Source organism: Capra hircus, chromosome 25 (assembly GCF_001704415.2).
Source record: "Capra hircus breed San Clemente chromosome 25, ASM170441v1, whole genome shotgun sequence".
Lineage (NCBI taxonomy): Eukaryota > Metazoa > Chordata > Mammalia > Artiodactyla > Bovidae > Capra > Capra hircus.
The window spans coordinates 20088512-20109447 of NC_030832.1; the positions used below are offsets into that span (position 1 = coordinate 20088512).

Below are 20936 nucleotides of genomic sequence, written 5' to 3' on the forward strand. Positions count from 1 at the left end.
TCACGTCCCCACCTCTGGGCCACTTGCTCCTCATTTCAGGTCGCGGCGAGTGTTTCTGAGCTTAGGTCATGAGCCAGTGCCTGAGCTGCAAGAAAGAGGAGGGGGAAGCTGCTTCCCCAGGCTTTGCCTTCCACGGGGAAGAGGGGTGCTCACTGCCGGAGAGAATGAAGCCCTCTCCACTGTACCGTTTGTATGCTTGGCACTTGTTGACTATATATTTCGTCATTTACAGAAAGTTATTCTCAATCTGTATTTAGTAATACTTTTAACATTACTGTATATTTTTTTTTTACATCATTGTTGTGTCGGAAAGCACCCCCCAGATTTTATATATACCACTGTGTGTGTGTGTGCGCGTCTGTAGTCAGTGCTTGGTATGTATGTGAACTGAAGACTTTTTCTAGCCCCCTAGTACCTGGGCATCTGACGCTCATGGGTTTGGAAATGACTAACGTAACACAGACTTGAGTCACTGTTGCAAGAAATGCTAGGTTGATTCATCCATTCTAGTGTGTTATATCCTTTCTCTGGTTCTGGAGGTTAACTTGTATGAAATTCTTCTGAAAAGTTAGAGAATGGATTGATCTCTCTTGAAAAGCACACCAAATGGTCTGTTTTTAGAAATTAAAAGTCTCCCTTAACCTATTTTTACTTTCAGCCTGATAAACCTCTCTAGTTAATATGTGGCATAATTTTACTACAGTAGTGGCGTTTTCTTACGTTTATCCAAAGCACTCTTTCAAACTTTGTTCTACTCTGCCTCAATGTCCCAGTGTTTAATAAGCAGTTTTCCAAACCTATTAACCATTACACACCTGTCAGTCTAAGGGAGGGTGATATCAAGAAGCTGTCAGAGCAAGTAGTAGTGTGGGCTTTGGGTCTGGTTTAATGAGGGATTACATTTCTGCCCCAGTGTTCATTAACCTTGCAAGCTGGGCCACGTTCTTCAGTCTTCCTAAGTCTCTGCTTCCTCTTTGTCCTACTGCTGGGTCACCCGGGAGATCATTCATCAAAGCACCCAGTGCTTGGTACACACCAAGTCCTTAGCCAATATTGTTCTTCCCCTCTTCCCTCTTTTGAATAATTTGTTCAAGAATTTAACTTCATGTTTTTGTTTTAGTAGGTGGCAAGTGGGATAAACCATCGGAAATTTTGGAAATCAAGGGACAGAATTGGGAAGAACAAGTGAATAGTCTGCCTGAAGTTTTCAGAAAAGCTGGTTTTGTTATTGAAGCTTTCACCAGACTGCCATACCTGTGTGAAGGTGACATGTATAATGACTACTACGTTCTGGATGATGCTGTCTTTGTTCTCAAACCCGTATAAACACGTGGAGGTTGAGGTCTTCAGAGTCCACCCCAAGAATGTACACTCCAGAAGAGGATCTGCAAGTTCAGTTATGTGAAGGGAGGACCTTTGGGGACTGCCATTCTAAATATCATGTAGGAATTTTAAAAGCCAAATTACTAATTATTGCTTTGTAGTGTGTAAAAGGAATGTTTTTTAAAAAACAAAAAACCAACTCTTTGAGGATTTTTATCAACTCTTAATAATGCAGGTCACACTCCAATTATGGAAGATATTTTTTATACTTAATTGCAGTAGGAATTCATTCCCAAAGCAATAGTCATGACTTCACAGGGAACCAGTTAATGTGGGTTGTTTGTAATAAAATAAAGACTGGGTAATAAAGCTGTCTTTCCAGTTGCAAATATTGGTTATAAAGTGTAGCCACTGATCCTCTTTCATGTTTAGAAATTCTGTCATTATTCCGGAAAATGTTTTTAATCATGCTAATAAACTGTTTTTGGAGGTGACTTTGGCATCATGTTGGAGTTACTATAAGGCTTCCCAAGTATCTTTAATTGCTTTGCTTCAGGTGTGCCCAAGTAGTAGCATATATGAAAGAAAGATGAAGTAGACTAGAGTATATGGTAAAGGAAGGCTTTAGACTTGGGGGGGGGTGATTATTGCAAATTGTGGTGAACGCAAGCAACCCAGACTAACTCTCAAAAGAACAACCTCGTTCAGATGTACTTCAGGGACTACCCTCACTCCCCAACTCATATATATATATATATATATATATATATATATATATATATATATATATATATATATATATATATATATATATATATATATATATATTTTTTTTTTTTTTTTCGAAACGCAGAGCAGTGGGTTCTGACTTTGTGGTAACTTGTGTCCTACACTCAGAATTTTGCTTTTCTGGACAATCTTAGGTTCTCAGAGTTGGAACATTCAGTTTTGTCTACTGAACACAACCTAATATTCTTTTAATTCAGCTTCTTAACTCTGTCCTTGTATACCTCTTTCACAGAACTTGGCTCTTCTCGAAATCCTTAACTGAGTTTATAGTTTGCCAGGAGTATGGTTTGAGAAAACCACGTCAGACTCATGCATTCTAGAATCCGTGAGTGCCTCCAACAATATATCCAGAAATGTTGCAACGAGGAGCTCATTACCAAGATCGATCGATAACCATTGTGGATGTTCCAAAGAGCAGAGCACTTAACCCAGAATCTAAAATCTCAGTAATCATAGAGATGCCAATTTGAGATCATGCCTATTAACAGTATGTTATTCTCACAACTTGATTTTGTCAGCCAGGTGTTTCATTAAATATTCTCATCTATATGCTCATAGAAGTCATCAAATCAGCACATTTACTGCAGCACCTGGGTATAAAGGCGAATTAAAGTCTTGAGAAGAATGACTTTATTATTCATTAAGAACAGCATTCCCACGTCCTCACACCAGTATCTTCCACCGTTACTGTGTAGTCATAATAAGAGTTGGGTTATATGATTTATGCAAAAGCGTTATTGGTGCTTTCTAATGCTTCCCCCCCGCCCCCGCCCCAGGAATTCAAATAAGTGAAGTGCAAATACTTAGCACCTTAGATTGTAAAAATAGAGGAAATGAGTAAATTTAATGTAGTTCTTGTCCAGTTCAGTTTTGCTTCTTTATAAGCTGTCGTCATCAGGGGTTGCTGTTTAGACTGCTGAACAAGAGTGCAAGAGTGACGACGGATGCTCAAAGAGGCAGGTTGCTCCAAAGTGATTCATTAACTTTGAAATTGAGAATTTGATAGTCTACTTGGAAAAAAAAAAGAAACAAACTTTCTTTTCTCCCCCAAATCAGAGAAAGCACATACATTTATGCATTTTAAAGACAAATACTTTCTCAAAATCTGAGGTTCTCTGAAAATCAGCTTCTCAAAAGTGCCGTTTTTTGGTGAAAATTTAAACCGACAAATCCGCTCACATTTCATGCCTGGTCTTGAAAGTCTTGGTGGTATATCATCATTCCACTAGATGGCAGTGTTTCTTACTGAGCGTCAATGACTGTTTTATTTCCCCCTAAATGGAATCATGTTTTTTCTCCCCAAAGTATTGATACAATAAACTGCCTTCTTGTCTGCACCATTCCTTGTGTAAGTGTTTCATATCAAGTTAAGGTTGTACTGGAGGAATTAAGACCTCTATTTGCAGTCAAAGCCAGCTAACCAGTTGACCTTAAAGGTCACAGAGAAAGGAAATGCAAGCTGCACCTGCGAGTCAAAGCTCTTTGCACCTGCTGCTGTAAGCCTCTGGAGTGTTTAGATCACTGATGTCAGCGAATGGAAGGGAAGAAGACACAATAACCTTAGTCATTTCTCCCTTGTGCAGAGCTGTTGAGAGAGACAGCGAATTTTCTACCCTTCTCTTATGTCACGTCTGTTTTTACATAATTGATCTTTAACAGAAAAGCAGTTGGGCTGGGAAAACTTAGCTGTTTCAAGTCGTCTTTCTGAGTAAAGCTTTGTTTTCACTTAGTTCTGCTCTAACATGTTTCATTAACTTTGAAATCTACTCCTCAGAGCAGCATATTCAAGCAGACTCATAATGAAGCAAGATGTTTTTACCAGTTGTTTCCTACTGCTTGCTGCTGCTTAGTTACTGATAAAAGCGTTTCATGATCTTTTTTGTCTAAAAGCTGCAGTACCGTCTGTCCATGTGAGCTTCCAGTGGCTAAAGTGACTTAGCACGTTGATGCAGATACCTAAGTACTCCTCAAATAGGCTTATATCCAATGCATCTGTATTACAGCTGGAAGCCAGTGCACTGAGCCAGGGCTAGTAAAATGGACAGCCAGGGCTGTCCAGGTTGAGTTCTGCTGCGTAGGAATCCACTGAACACAAAACTGGGCTTGTCATTGACTGGAAACAACCAGGATGCTCACCAAGTAACACATCAAAGATAAAAAATCATGAATTGGCAGAAGGAAGATCACACTGTCCCTGTCAAGATCTAAGTGAAAAAATGCACGCAGTATCATGAAGGAAATATTACCACAATATAAAATTCAATAGCCTGCCCTTTTGCAATTGTATGATAAGACAGTAGCTAGGCAACAGTGAACAACACAAGAAAAATAATTTCACGTCTCCTGTAGCTGTTTGTATAGGTGTTCATATTTTGGTGTCTATCAATTCTAATATGTTTGTATTGTCTTTGTCTTCTGTGTGGGCTTCCCAGGTAGCTCAGTGTCGCCTGCCAATGCAGGAGAGGCAGGAGACATGGTTTCGATCCCTGGGTCAGGAAGATCCCCTGCAGGAGGAAGTGGCAACCCACTCCAGTATTCTTGCCTGGGAAGTCCCATGGACAGAGGAGCCTGGTGGACTACCGTCCCTACAGTCGTGAAGAGTCAGACACAACTGAGCACGTTTGCACTTGTATCTTCCATGTAGGAGTTGATTCTAACTTATTTTTAGTTGTTACTTTTATTTTGGAATAATGCAAGATTTCGAGAAACCTGTCAAAGATAGTACAGAGAGTTCCTGTGTACCCTTAACCCCCTAACTTTGTCTTGCATAGTAGCCACATTATGTGTCTAAACTAAGAAATTAACATCGATACCCTATTATTAGTAAGTAAACTACTGACTACTGCAATTGCCCATTTTTCCATTTCCTTTTTCTCTGTTCCAGGAGCCAATTCAGCATACTACATCCCATTTAGTTGCTTACGTTTAAAATTGCTTAGTGTTTATTGACACAGTACCATTATTTATATTTTTCTTCCAAATTTTTATTGTAAAATCATGAAATTTCCCATCTTCACCATTTTTAGGTGTTCAGTGGTATTTAGTACATTCAAATTGCATAACCATCACCATAATCCATTTTTACTGTTCTCACATTTTGCAAAACTGAAACTCTGTAGCCGTTAACACTAACTCCCTATTCCTTCCCCGCTTCCCCCACCCCCAGTCCTGGCAATCACCAGTCTACTTTCTTTGAATTTGGTTATTCTAGGTACCTCATATGAGTAGAATCATACAATATTATTTTGTGTATGACTGACTTACTTGATTGAGCACAATGATCTCAAAGTTCATCCATGTTATATGTGTCAAAGTTTCTTCCCTTTTTAATGCTGAATAATATTCCATTGTGTCTTTTGCTTATCCATTCATCTGTCAATGGACACCTGCATTACTTTTATCTGTTATTGAGAATAATGTGACTATTAACATGGGTGTATGAACAATCTGTTTTGAGTTGCTGTTTTCAGGATCCATACCCAGAGGTGGAATTTCTGGATCAGACACTAATTGTATGTTTAATTTGTTGAGGAATTGCCGTATTGTTTTTCACAGTGGCTGCACCATTTTATATTCCAGTGTACAAGGGTTCTAATTTCTCCACATCCTCCCTAACATTTGTTATTTTGTATTTTTCTTGATAGTAGCCGTTCAATGGATCTGAGGTATACAGTGGTTTTGATTTGCATTTCTCTGGTGATTTGTTTTTCTAGTACAACTTGTATGGCATTGGGTTTCATTTACTAGTAACCTGTACTTTGTAGCTTGCTATCCATATTGATATCAAAGATTTGGAATCGGTATACACTGATACCAAAGTACTTTTTCATTAAGAAATTTCATACTTCTGGAGAATTAGAATTATTATTGCATAACTAGAACTTAAGATTTCCCTCTGGATTTTAGAGTCAATATGCTGTATTCACATGAATTATATACTAGTCTATTTTTTTGTACAGGACCATTTAAAAATTACTTTCAGTAAGTATAAAATGAAAAGTAAAGATCCCCTGTTTATTCCCCCAAATAAATAACCATGTAAATCTGGAATGTCTTATACACCTGCATTTCTTAAGTTGTGGAAAATAATTAAGAATAGATATGATATCCAAATGCTATTTTCTTCTATCCTGTTCAGGAATCAACACAGTACATTGGTTTTATATTTTCATCTTTTTTCACTTTTTAAAACTATTTTGTATTCAGGTATAGCTGGTACACCGACTAAATGGACATGAGTTTGAGCAAACTGGGAGATAATGAAGGATAAGGAAGCCTGGTGTGCTGCAGTCCATGGAGTCCGTGGGGTCACAAAGGGTCAGACACGACTTAGAGACTAAACAACAACAGCAAATAGCCGATTAACAGTGTGTTAGTTTCAGGTGAACAGTGAAGGGACTCCGCCATACATATACATGTGTCCATTCTCCCCAAACACCCATTCAGGTTGCCACGTAACAATGAGCTGGGTTCCTACTATACAGTAGGTCTTCGTTGGTTATCCGTTTTATATAGAGCATTGTGTACTGGCAACCATAAGTTTGTTCTCTAAGTCATTTTTTTTTTTTTTTTTTTTTTTTTTTGCTGTGGAAACCCAGGAACCAAGATGCAGGACCCTGCTTTTAAACTTGGAACCCTCAATGCTTTTCAAATGGTAGAGCTGAAATGTTTGAGAATATGTTGGCAGTCCGTTTTATACTCAGCAGAACAAAACAGTTTTCCCTACCCTTGATTTTGCCATCTTGTTTTTATTTATTATTTATAGGGTGGCTGTAACTGATCATAAAGCACGACTGGTTTTGGCATTGTAAGTAGCATGTTTGTTATAGAAAAAGTAGAAAATATAGGTGTAAAGAACATGCAAGTAGATTTTAGCTGAACCATAACCCTTAGAGGACCACTATTAACATTTTGGTATTACACTTCTGGACTTTTTTACATACCTCCATTTACAAATTTTTAACATTAAAAATTTTGACAATAAAAGATACCTTTATTTTTCCAAGATGAATCATGTGAAACTCATAGACACCTATTTTCTAAATCAAAAATTGACAAAAGATGGAAGACATTTTCTATCATCTAGTGCTTGAGAGTAAGCTTCTTGTTTGAAGGATTAAACCAGGAGCCTAGGAATAAAAGGATGTTTTTGAGGATGCTGATAAATATTATAACTATTTATAAATAACTAATAAGTATTTATAAACCATCAACTGAGCAACAGAGCAGCGGAGTTGGTCATTTTTGAAGAGTATATGTCATTCTGCCACCAACAAAGTAATGTCAGCATTATACATTTCAGTTTTTAAAAAATTTCAGGCTTTGAGAGGTGTTTCATTAAATGTAAAGGATTGCAGGAAGATCTCTAGAGTTCACAATTAAATTTGTTGTTCAGTTGTGTCCTACGCTTTGCGGACCCCATGGACTGCAGCATGCCAGGCTTCCCTGTCCATCACCAACTCCCAGAGCTTGCTCAAACATGTCCATCAAGTCAGTGATGCCATCCAACCATCTCATCCTTTGTCATCCCCTTCTCCTGCCTTCAATTGTTCCCAGCATCAGGGTCTTTTCCAGTGAGTCAGTTGTTCACATCAGGTAGCTAAAGTATTGGAGCTTCAGCTTCAGCATCAGTCCTTCCAATTAATATTCAGGACTGATTTCCTTTAGTATTGACTGGTTTGATCTCCTTGCAGTCCAAGGAACTCTCATGAGGCTTCTCCAACACCACAGCTCAAAAGCATCAATTCTTCAGTGCTCAGCATTCTTTATAGTCCAATTCACATCCATACATGACTACTGGAAAAACCATAGCTGTGACTAGACGGACCTTTGTTGGCAAAGTAATGGCTCTGCTTTTTAATATGCTGTCTAGGTTTGTCATAGCTTTTCTTCCAAGGACTAAGCATCTTTTAATTTCATGGCTGCAGTCACCCATCTGCAGTGATTTTGGAGCCCCCCAAAAAAAGTCTCACTGTTTTCATTGTTTCCCTGTCTATTTGCCATGAAGTGATGGGATTGAATGCTTTGCTCTTAGTTTCCTGAATGTTGAGTTTTAAGTCAGCTTTTTCACTCTCCTCTTTCACCTTCATCAGTTCAGTTCAGTTGTTGAGTCGTGTCCAACTCTTTGCCAACCCCATAGACTGCAGCATGCCAGGCCTTCCTGTTCATCACCAACCCCCAGAGTTCACTCAAACTCATGTTCATTGAGTTGGTGATGCCATCCAGCCATCTCATCCTCTGTCATCCCCTTCTCCTGCCTTCAATCATTCCCAGCATCAGGGTCTTTTCAAATGAGTCTGCTCTCTGCATCAGGTGGCCACAGTATTGGAGTTTCAGCTTCAGCATCAGTCCTTCTAATGAGTATTCAGGACTGATTTCCTTTAGGATGGACTGGTGGATCTCCTTGCAGTCCAAGGAACTCTCAAGAGGCTTCTCCAACACCACAGTTCAAAAGCATCAATTCTTCAATTCTCAGCCTTCTTTATGGTTCTACTCTCACATCCATACGTGACTACTGGAAAAACCATAGATTTGACTAGACGGACCTTTGTTGGCAAAGTAATATCTCTGCTTTTTAATAAGCTGTCTAGATTGGTCATAACTTTTCTTCCAAGGAGTAAGTGTCTTTTAATTTCATGGCTGCAGTGATTTTGGAGCCCCCCCAAAATAAAGTCTGTCGCTGTTTCCACTGTTTCCCCATCTATTTGCCATGAAGTGATGGGAGAAGGGAGTGGCAAACCACTTCAGTATTCTTGCCTTGAAAACCCCATGAACAGTATGAAAAGGCACCTTCGTCAAGAGGCTCTTTAATTCCTCTTTGCTTTCTGCCATAAGGATGATGTCATCTGTATATCTGAGGTTATTGATATTTCTCTTGGCAGTCTTGATTCTAGCTTGTCCAGCCCAGCATTTCGCATCATGTACTCTTCATATAAGTTAAATAAGCAGGGTTTCAATATACAGCCTTGATGTTATCCTTTCCCAATTTGGAATCAGTCCATTGTTCCATGTCCAGTTCTAACTGTTGCTTCCTGACCTGCATACAGGTTTCACAGGAGGCAGGTAAGGTGGTCTGATATTCCCATCTCTTGAATTTTCCACAGTTTGTGATCCACACAGTCAAAGGCTTTAGCATAGTCAATGAAGCAAAAGTGGATGTTTTTCTGGAATTCTCTTGTTTTTTCAATGATCCAACGAATGTTGGCAATTTGATTTCTGGTTCCTCTGTCTTTTCTGAATCCAGCTTGAACATCTGGAAGTTCTCGATTCATGTACAATTGAAGCCTGGCTTGGAGAATTTTGAGCATTATTTTGCTAGCATGTGAAATGAGTGCAATTGTGGGGTAATTTGAACATTCTTTGGCATTACCTTTCTTTGGGATTGGAATGAAAACTGACCTTTTCCAGTCCTGTGGCCACTGCCGAGTTTTCCAAATTTGCTGGTGTATCGAGTGCAGCACTTTCACAGCATCATCTCTTTGGATTTGAAATAGCTCAGCTAGAATTCCATCACCTCCACTAGTTTTGTTTGGAGTGATGCTTCCTGAGGCCCACTTGACTTCACATTCCAGGATGTCTGGCTCTAGATGAATTATCACACCATCGTGGTTATCTGGGTCATTAAGATCATTTTTTGTATAGTTCTTCTGTGTATTCTTGCCACCTCTTCTTAATATCTTTTGCTTCTATTAGGTCCATACCGTTTCTGTCCTGTATTCTGCCCATCTTTGCATGAAATGTTGCCTTGATGTCTAATTTTCTTGAAGAGATCTTTAGTCTTGACCTTTCTATTGTTTTCCTCTATTTCTTTACATTGATCACTGAGGAAGGCTTTCTTATCGCTCCTTGCTATTCTTTGAAACTCTGCATGCAGATGGGTATGTCTTTCCTTTTCTCCTTTGCCTTTTGCTTCTCTTCTTTTCTCAGCTATTTGTAAGCCCTCCTCAGACAACCATTTTGCCTTTGTGGATTTCTTTCCTTGGGGATGGTTTTGATCACTGCCTCCTGTACAATATCACGAACTTCTGTCCATAGCTCTTCAGGCGCGTGTCCATCAGATCTAATCCCTTGAATCTATTTGTCACTTACACTGTATAATAGTAAGGGATTTGATTTAGGCCGTACCTGAATGGCCTAGTGGTTTTCCCTACTTTCTTCAATGTAAGTGTGAATTTTGCAATAAGGACTTTAAGATCTGAGCCACTGTCAGCTCCTGGTCCTTCTTTTTGTTGATTGAATAGAGCTTAGAAAAGATAGAAAGGATAGTTATGCATAATTCCACCATGCACACTTAACACTTCAATGTATTTCCTGTTTTAATACTTGTGCATATATGTTGCATGTGTGCATGCTCAGTTGTGTCCGACTCTTTGCAACCCCGTGGACTGTAGCCTTTCAGGCTTCTCTGTCCATGGAATTTTTCCAGGCCAGACTGCTGGAGTGGGTTGCCATTTCCTCCTCCAGGTGATCTACCAACCCAGGGATGGAATCTGTGTCTCCTGCATTGGCACGCAGATTCTTTTTCACTGAGCCACCCAGGAAACCTTTACATAAACACATATGACTTCATGTTTGACTTTTTTAGATATAAAATTATTTCCTTGTGTGTTTATTACACAGTCTTTTTTCATACCCATTTAGATAGCTGTATAACCCATGAAGTTGATGTAGTATAGTTCATGTAACCATTTCCTTAATGGGAACCTGAGTTGAATCTTTTCCCACCTGACTCTCCTTTTGCATTCATATGCAGTGCTGCTGCATTAAATATTTTGGTGCACAAACTTTTTTTTTTTACTTCTGAGGATTTTTTTCCCCTTTATATAAATTTGGTCACATTTACTGACCAAGGTGTCTGAATATCTTTACAGTTCTTTTGTTTGTTTTTTAACCGTTGTATTATGGAAAATTCCAAGCACATGAAAAAGAAGAAAATAGATAATAATAACCCCTGCTCGGGAGACAGCTAGTATCAACACAGGACCCAGATTGTTTCACCCATATTCCTGCCCCTCCTTGGTCCCTGTTATTTCCAAGCAAATCCCAGACATCATGTTTCAGCTTTGTAAATACGTATCTGCAAAAGATAAGGACTCTAAAAAAAGAGCCATATTGCAGTTGTCACACGTAAAAAAAAACTAACCAGAAAACCTCCAGCGACCACATTGCTCCAATTGTTCCATCATTTTTAAAATAGTTTGTTTGAATTCAGATCCAAATAAAGTCCCTACACGCAATTGGTGGATGTGTTTGGAGAGCCCTTCAGCCTCCTTCCTCGCCGCTCTTTCGGAGAGGGGCGAGGGAGAGGGCGCGCTTTTGTTGGCGTCTTGCAGCTGCGGGACTGTGACCCCCACGGCGCTCGGGGCCAGGGTCTCCACTCGGGCCGCCGCAGGGAGCGCCCGCGTTGGACTCGGAGCAGCGGCGCCGGGCACCGCAGGTGAGGCATGGGCGGCGGGGACGAGGCCCCCGTGGGGCCCGTCGCAGGGGACGCGGGCGGCAGCTGCTCAGGCGCTGGGGTGCGCGGGGGCCAGGGACTCGCCGCGGGGAGCTGCCTGGAGAAGGGGCGCAAGGTACAAGGAGGGCGGCGGGGGCCAGAGGGAGAAAGGAGAGTGGGCAGAGGAGATTCGGCGACTTGAAGGGCTCGTGGGGAGGGCGCGTCCATGGGAGGGGAGGGGAGGAAATTTCTAAGAAAGGGATCCGAACCCGCTTAATAAGAGCAGACATGAAGGCAAGGACTTTGTCATGATAATAGCAACAACAGAAGCATCAATAATAATAGCTACTATTTGTCCAGTGTTTATATGTGCCAGTGCTGGGGTCAGTTTTTTTTTTTTTTACGTATTTTACATACAAGGAAATTTCTTTACATATTTTTCCAATTATATTTCATGGCTGTTGTGAGCAAGAAATGAGAATATTCAGGTAGAGCAAACCGTTACACATTGGATAAATTGATGAACTTTAAAATAACATTTACACAGTCTTTGTGCCTGCTTAGGGGTTTCAGTCATGTCCAACTCTTTGGGACCCCATGGACTGAAGCCTGCCAAGCTCCTCTGTCCATAGGATTCTCCAGGCAAGAAAACGGAAGCCGGTTGCCATGCCCTTCTCCTGGGGCTCTTCCCTATCCAGGGATGGAAGCTGCGTCTCCTGCACTGCAGGCAGATTCTTTACCATCCGAGCCACCAGGGAAGCCCCTGTCTTTGTGAGGCATTATCACCATCCGCATTGTACAAAGAAGGCAATGTAAGCCCAGAGAGGTCAAGGAGTTTGTTGAAGAGCACACGGCTAGTAATCAGTGGTCTAAATGAAAACTGGGGCTTCTAGCCCTGAGGTGGCACTGGGCATCTGGAGTTCAGGTACAGGGCCACTAAGCAGAGGCTGGAGAGCAGAACTACTCGGTGTTTGGAATCATTTAGCTCAGGGCTCGGGAGCTAAATGATTAGGCCCTGCCACCTAATAGTTGTGTGATCCTCGGCAGGCCACTCGACCTTTTAAAACCCATTTCCTTGTCTGTGAAATAGAAATTGCAGTAATATTTGCCTCAAAGATTCTGCAAGGACTAAGTGAGGCAGTGTGTGTAGAGGGGTGCGGGCTTAGTTCTCACTCATTTAGTGATCGCTACAATTATGATTCCTAGAGAGCCAGGTGGCCCTGCGTCTGGGCCCCCCTTCTGCCATTTGCTCACTGTTTGAGTTCTGTGTGTCTGTTGAATTTGCCTGAGTGACCAAGTAAACCTTCAGGGCTGGTGGACGGAGCAAATGTTTTGGCCCAGCAGGCAGAGGATGCCCAGTGAGACAGCATCCTCCTCTCTCTCCTTCTATCACAGAATCCCAAGCCTTCCAGTTTGCTTTCCTGAGACTCAAAGACAGGGAGGAGAATGACAGGCCAGAGTCTCACCGTTAGGGACAGAGCTGGGAGCACCACTCAGGCCTGATGCCTCTAGTCTAAAAAGAAAGCACACGTTCCCTTGAGTTGGGGCTGTTTCAATACCACAGTTAGAAATGAAATCCAAATCCAGTTCAAATAGCCTGGTAGCCTACAAACCAGACAAGTTAGACCACTTTGCATTAATACTAATGAAAATGGTCTTGTGGGGTTATTTTTTTGCTTTCAGTAGAAAATCTTCAGGTTAGTATCTGTAGACCTGTATCTTTGTATCCATGATACGAACCTTAAATGGCACTGCTTTGCAGACAGTAAAACTCCATGTAATTGTGAATTGTTGGTTTCTGTCTGGGATGGGATGCCCCAGCATGGGGGATCCTCCCAGTATCTTTGCAAAATGTCTCTCATGCATTGAATGACCAGTTCATCCCAGTTTGCCTGCAACTTTCCAGGTCTTAAAGCGGAATCCCTCAGTCCCAGGAAACCCCTATGGTCAAGGTTTTTAGGAACCCACGTTCAGTTCAGGTTTGTGGTTATTGTTACGGGTTTCGTTTTGAGTTTCTTCAAAGCAGTCCTTGCCTGCCTGATTTTTGCCCATCTTGCAGGCCTTTGGGTGGGGAGGGGGCTGGATGCATGGAGAAAGCTATTGACCCCCAAATCACCATTGCCCAGCTCAGTCCTTTTAATCCTCTTGGCCAAGCTCCTGAAAGACAGTGACCTGAGGGACTTTTAATTAAAACCAAATCCCATCCTGGCTTTGGACTGGAATTTCGTTGGAACGAAGACTTAATGTGCAGCAGAAAGTGGAGCTTCTATTTCAGTAATTGGAAACCCCTTGTAGAATTAATAGGGACACTGCAGCAATAAGCACAAGAAGCCTCATTGTCTGGGAAACTGGAGAATTCTGAATGAGGCCAATGCCCCAGGGCAGCTGACCAAAGGGAAGGGAGGGAAAAAGGGCCATAGGTTCCCCAAAGTCCCAAAGCATGTAAGAGCTCTTAGGTGAGCTGAACATCCCCGCCTGCAGGGTGGGATTGATGGGGCAGAAGGCGTCTACCAAGTGCTTTGAGATCAAGTTCACTCAGAATCTATTAGAATGCCCTGCCTTCCTTGTCTGGAGGTTTCCAAAATTTCAGTTTGTTTTTGCCCTGAGCGGTAAAATGAGCGTAACTGTTCCCAAAGCTGGTTGTGGAAGTCCCCTTGGGCGGATAGAGAATCTATTTGCATAACAAGCCAGACAATAGCAGGGAAATCTGTATTAGAGGATGCTGGGGCGCCTATAAAGTAATCTCAAGAAACCATAGACGTGCACTGTGGGGCTCCTTTTAATTTCCCAAGAGGGTGGCATCTGGGGATCGGGTTGTGAGCTGCCTAGGAGTCACTTGTTTTCCTATCAGCCCTCTGGTCACTCCTTTAAAACCCTTTCCCAGTTCCTCCACATCTCTCCACGCTTTTATAAAAATAAAAACACAGTTCCTTTTATTTTGTTTTTCTTTTAAAAAATAATTTATGTTTTGTATGTGGAAAATTTCGAACCCATACAAAGGTAGATACAGTAATATAATGGGCTTCAGCTTCAGTTCTCAACTTGTTTCCTCCATACTTATTTCCTCCCTCCTGTATTATGTTGAAACCATCTCAAACATCACATTTCTTCTGTTAAGTATATAAGAATGTAGCTCTAGAGGAGGCTTGGCAAACTTTTTCAATAAAGGAAAAGAGAGTAAGTATTTGTGGGGCCACACAGCCTCTGTTGCAACTTCCCAGCTCTGTCATTGTAGCGGGAAGGCAGCCATCAGTTCAGTTCAGTTCAGTTCAGTCGCTCAGTCGTGTCTGACTCTTCGTGACCCCATGAATTGCAGCACGCCAGGCCTCCCTGTCCATCACCAACTCCCGGAGTTCACCCAAACTCACGTCCATCGAGTCGGTGGTGCCATCCAGCCATCTCATCCTCTGTTGTCCCCTTCTCCTCCTGCCCCCAATCCCGCCCAGAATCAGAGTCTTCCAATGAGGCAACTCTTCGCATGAGGTGGGCAAAGTACTGGAGTTTCAGCTTTAGCATCATTCCTTCCAAAGAGCACCAAGCACTGATCTCCTTTAGAATGGACTGGTTGGATCTCCTTGCAGTCCAAGGGACTCTCAAGAGTCTTCTCCAACACCACACTTCAAAAGCATCAATTCTTCAGCGCTCAGCTTTCTTCACAGTCCAACTCTCACATCCATACATGACCACTGGAAAAACCATAGCCTTGACTAGATGGACCTTTGTTGGCAAAGTAATGTCTCTGCTTTTCAATATGCTCTCTAGGTTGGTCATAACTTTTCTTCCAAGCAGTAAGCATCTTTTAATTTCATGGCTGCAGTCACCATCTGCAGTGATTTTGGAGCCCCCCAAAATAAAGTCTGACACTGTTTCCACTGTTTCCCCATCTACTTCCCATGAAGTGATGGGACCAGATGCCATGATCTTTGTTCTCTGAATGTTGAGCTTGAAGCCAACCTTTTCACTCTCCTCTTTCACTTTCATCAAGAGGCTTTTTAGTTCCTCTTCACTTTCTGCCATAATGGTGGTGTCATCTGCATATGTGAGGTTATTGATATTTCTCCCGGCAATCTTGATTCCAGCTTGTGCTTCTTCCAGCCCAGCGTTTCTCATGATGTACTCTGCATATAAGTTAGATAAGCAAGGTGACAATATACAGCCTTGACATACTCCTTTTCCTATTTGGAACCAGTCTATTGTTCCATGTCCGATTCTAACTGTTGCTTCCTGACCTGCATATAGGTTTCTCAAGAGGCAGGAAGGCAGCCAGAGACGATACTTAAATGAGTGGAGTGGTCGTTGTCTAATACAACTGTATTTATGGACACTAATATTTAAATTGCATACATGAAATTTTCATGTGTCCAGACATATTGTTCTTTTGATTTTTTGAAACTGTTTATAAATGTAAAAACCATTTTTATCTCATGTGCCATGCAAGACCAGGTAACCTGTGAATGTGGCCCTTGGGTTGTAGTTAGCTAACCCCTTGAAGGAGGTCATGGAGAGGAGGTGACCACCATTGACCTTCAAGCTGGACCAGAGCAATCAGAGTCTCCTCACCCCTCCCCAATCCTTGGAATGTATATTCTGCCCACTGTTCCCACCAGGAGAGCATTTTTTCAGGGACCTAACCTCTTAAGAAACCTATGTGCAGGTCAGGAAGCAACAGTTAGAACTGGACATGGAACAACGGACTGGTTCCAAATAGGAAAAAGAGTACGTCAAGGCTGTATATTGTCACCTTGCTTATCTAACTTATATGCAGAGTACATCATGAGAAACACTGGGCTGGAAGAAGCACAAGCTGGAATCAAGATTGCCGGGAGAAATATCAATAACCTCACATATGCAGATGACACCACCATTATGGCAGAAAGTGAAGAGGAACTAAAAAGCCTCTTGATGAAAGTGAAAGAGGAGAGTGAAAAGGTTGGCTTCAAGCTCAACATTCAGAAAACAAAGATCATGGCATCTGGTCCCATCACTTCATGGGAAGTAGATGGGGAAACAGTGGAAACAGTGTCAGACTTTATTTTGGGGGGCTCCAAAATCACTGCAGATGGTGACTGCAGCCATGAAATTAAAAGATGCTTACTGCTTGGAAGGAAAGTTATGACCAACCTAGAGAGCATATTGAAAAGCAGAGACATTACTTTGCCAACAAAGGTCCGTCTAGTCAAGGCTATGGTTTTTCCAGTGGTCATGTATGGATGTGAGAGTTGGACTGTGAAGAAAGCTGAGCTCTGAAGAATTGATGCTTTTGAAGTGTGGTGTTGGAGAAGACTCTTGAGAGTCCCTTGGACTGCAAGGAGATCCAACCAGTCCATTCTAAAGGAGATCAGTGCTTGGTGCTCTTTGGAAGGAATGATGCTAAAGCTGAAACTCCAGTACTTTGGCCACTTCATGTGAAGAGTTGCCTCACTGGAAAAGACTCTGATTCTGGGCGGGATTGGGGGCAGGAGGAGAAGGGGACAACAGAGGATGAGATGGCTGGATGGCACCACCAACTCCATGGATATGAGTCTGGGTGAACTCTGGGAGTTGGTGATGGACAGGGAGGCCTGGCGTGCTGCAATTCATGGGGTCGCAAAGAGTCGAACACGACTAAGCGACTGAACTGAACTGAACCTTGAGAGAGCAACGTGTTTCAGAGACCACCTGGACTTGACCGAGATCTGTTAAGTCCTCTATGTAAACTTTCCAGATTCTGGGGAGGTGAGGGTAGAGATCTACTCATCTTGGGGCCTCTCAAGACAAGCTTACTGTATAGCACGGGGAACTCTACTCAATTTTCTGTAATACCTTTTATGAGAAAAGAATCTGAAAAAGAATGGTTATATGTATATGTATAACTGAATTACTTTGCTGTACACCTGAAACTAACACATTCTGCTTGGTAGTTAGAATAGGGAAACAGGGTCCCAGATGGCAGTCAGAGGAAGCAGCTGCTAGAAAAAAACAAAAGGGGGAAACTTCCCAAGGGACTAAGAACCTCGGGTGGGAAAACACACCCTTTTCTCTGATTGGTCTTGCACGTAACCAATCAGACCCCAGGAACAGTACGATATCTCTATTTGCAGAGGGCGTAGCCAATCAGGGCCCAGGAACCTGCTCAGGGGCGGGAACAAGGGATATAAAAGAGAGGAGCCAACCTAGGACAGGGTCACTCCAAGGTGGGGCAGGTGTTGTTCCGCTCTTATGCCTGGAGATTGTACTGCTTACAGCATGCCCAGTAAATCTTGCCTGTTTGAGGTGTAACTGATCTGTCTTTTCAGCCCTTTGCTAAGACAAGACATGGGAGAAGGAAATGGCAACTCACTCCAGTATTCTTGCCTAGAGAATCCCATGGACAGCATGGTGGGCTGTTGTCCATAGGGTCGCACAGGAGTCGGACATGACTGAAGCGACTTAGCATGCATGCATGACAAGACAATAACATGGAAGAAGAACCAACCTGACAATTATAAGTCAGCTATACAATAGAAAATAAAAAATTAACAAAACAAAACAAAATCCTCATAAAACATTTAACAACAAGCTTCCCTGGTGGCTCAGTGGTAAAGAATCCACCTGCCAGTGCAAGAGATGTGGGTTTGATCCCTGGTCTGGGAAGACCCACATGCCATGAAACAAGTAAGCCACAGTATTGAATTTGTGCTCTAGTGCCTGGAAGCCAAAACTGTTGAGCCCTTGAGCAGCAACTGCTGAAGCCTGCAGAGTCAGTGCTCTGCAAGAAGAGATGCCACCCCAGTGAGAAGCTGGAATACTGGAAGGAAGAGTAGTCCCTGCTAATGGCAACTAAAGAAAATCTCAGGCAGCAATGAAGACCCAGCACAATAAAAAATAAAGAAATAAAAAAAATTATTTTAAAAATATAACAGCAACAAGAGAAAAGACAAGCATTGTAAGTAAGTGTCCTTGCTTAGTACACCTGCCATCTACCAATCTGGACGGGCTGCTTCTTTCTCCAGTCTCTCCTTACCCTACCTATATGGGGGCCAGATTGTGAATCAACATCTCTCCTTTAAAAGATAAGTACTCCTTTAAAAATGTAGCCACATTTCTGTTATCAAAAACATTAACAGTAATTCTTTAAAATGTTCAAATATCCAGACAGGGAGCAAGTTTCCACAGTTGCCCCATAGTTTTTGTTTTTCATGGTTTGCTTCTATTAGGATCCAAAGAAAGTCTATAGGCTATGAATAATTGTTATAGCTCCTAAGTTTTTTAAGTTCCTAGTTCCTTCCTCTGTGTGTATGTGTGTGTGTCTGTGTCTATGTCTGTCTCTCTCTTTGCAATGTGTTTGCTGAAGAAACTAGGTCATTGATTCTGGGGAGTTTCCTACAGTCTTGAATTTGCTGATTGCACCTGGTCTACCTAACATTTTAACAAAGGAACGGCCTGGGTCTCAGTCCTTAAAGCTCACTCACGTTCTCCCTTATGTTCATTTTCTTGGTGAACTCATCCAGTGGCCTGGGTTCAAGTATCTGCTGGCTGCTCTGTGTAGATAGCTCCAGTCTGAGCCCTGCTCTAACTGCAGACTCAAACGCCAGACTGCCTACTTGCTTTGTCCACTTGGGTGTTTTATGGTCATCTCAAGCTTAGTTTGTCCAGATCTCCAGGGCATCTTCCTCAAATCTGCCACTCCTGTGGTTTTTTCCTTTTCTCACCTCTCTAGATGCTCAGGCCGAAATCCTTGGACGTGTCTGTGACTTGTCTTTTCTTCCTCACATTCAGTTTATTGGCTCTACCCTTCAAAAAATCAGCAACCTCAGATATGCAGATGCCACCACCCTTATGGCAGAAAGCGAAGAGGAATTAAAGAGCCTCTTGATGAAAGTGAAAGAGGAGAGTGAAAAAGCTGGCTTAAAACTCAACGTACAAAAAATGAAGATCATGACATCCGAGCCCATCACTTAATGGCAAATAGATGGAGAAACAATGGAAACAGTGACAGGCTTTATTTTCTTGGGCTCCAAAATCACTGCAGATGGTGACTTCAACTGTGAAATGAAAAGATGCTTGCTCCTTATAACAAACCTAGACAGCATATTAAAAAGCAGAGACATCACCTTGCCTACAAAGGCCTGTATAGTCAAAGCTATGGTTTTCCTAGTAGTCACATATGGATGTGAGAGTTGGACCATAAAGAAGTCCAAGTGTCAAGAATTGATGCTTTTGAACTGTGGTGTTGGAGAAGACTCTTAAGAGTGCCTTGGACTGCAAGGAGCTCAAACCAGTCAATCCTAAAGGAAATTGATCTTGAATATTAATTGGAAGGACTGATGCAGAAGCTGAAGCTCCAGTATTTTGGCCACCTGATGCCAAGAGCTGACTCATTAGAGAAGACCCTGATGCTGGGCAAGATTGAAGGCAGGAGGAGAAGGGGACGATAGAGGACAGGATGGTTGGATGGTATTGCTGACTCAATGGACATGACTTTGAGCAAGCTCCGGGAGATGATGAAGGACAGGGGTCTGGCGTGCTGCAGTCCATGGGGTTGCAAAGAGTTAGACATGACTGAGTGACTGAACAACAACGACCCTTCAAAATATCCCCAACCACTTCTTGCCCCCCTCACTGCCATCTGTGACTAAGTCATCACTGTTCATCTCTTTCTGGTCGCCTTGCTTTGTCTGTTGCCCTTGTTCAGAGCATTCTCAACAAGCAATTGAGGTTATGGAGCTAGTGTTTTAAAAGTCAGAGCGTGGCTTTCACACTCAGGCTGTGCTGTGCTCAGCCACTTCAGTCGTGTCTGACCCTTAATGACCCCATGGACTATAACCCACCAGGCTTGTCTGCCCATGGGATTTTCCTGGCAAGTATACTGGAGTGGGTTGCCATTTCTTTCTCCAGGGGATCTTCCCAACCCAGGGATCGAACCCAGGTCTCCTGCGTCTCCTGCGTTGCAGGCGGATTCTTTACTGCTGAGCCACCGGTGAAACCCGCTCTCATTCTAATAACCCTCAGTGGCTCCTGTCTCCCTCCAAGTAGGAGTCAAGGTGCTTATGATGACCTAATCTCACCTACTGCTGTCATCTTTGTGTGATTTATTGAACATGTCAGTTGCATTCCTAACGTCACGGCCTTTGCACTTCTGATTCCCTTTTTCTGGAACATTCTTTCTCCACACTTTCCCATTATTTGAATTTTGAAAACATCAGTTTGGCTTGTTTATTTCCTAAACCCATTTGTGGGGCTTTGTTCCAAGCATTGTTCTAAGTGATTTACTCCAGTAACTAATTTTATCCTCATATGATGTTATGAGGTAGGTACCAGGGAAGCCCTTATCTTCTCTTTTTCAGATTCTTTCCCTGTATACATCATTACAGAGTATTGAGTAGAGTTCCCTGCGCTATATAGTACGTCCTTATTAGTATCTATCTTATAC

The 20936-nt window shown here is 42.2% G+C and overlaps 1 protein-coding gene across 3 annotated transcripts in view; it reads left to right on the top strand.

Annotated features, from left to right (window-relative positions):
- The window catches only part of METTL9 (methyltransferase like 9), a 48790-nt gene extending 46973 nt beyond the window's left edge, over positions 1-1817 (top strand). For 2 of the 3 annotated variants that reach the window (XM_018040833.1, XM_018040835.1), the window contains exon 5: positions 1121-1817. In XM_018040833.1, the coding sequence (XP_017896322.1) occupies positions 1121-1326 (206 nt within the window). In that variant the 3' untranslated portion in view covers positions 1327-1817. The remainder of the gene's footprint in view (positions 1-1120) is intronic. The other variant, XM_018040834.1, reaches the window with a different exon arrangement.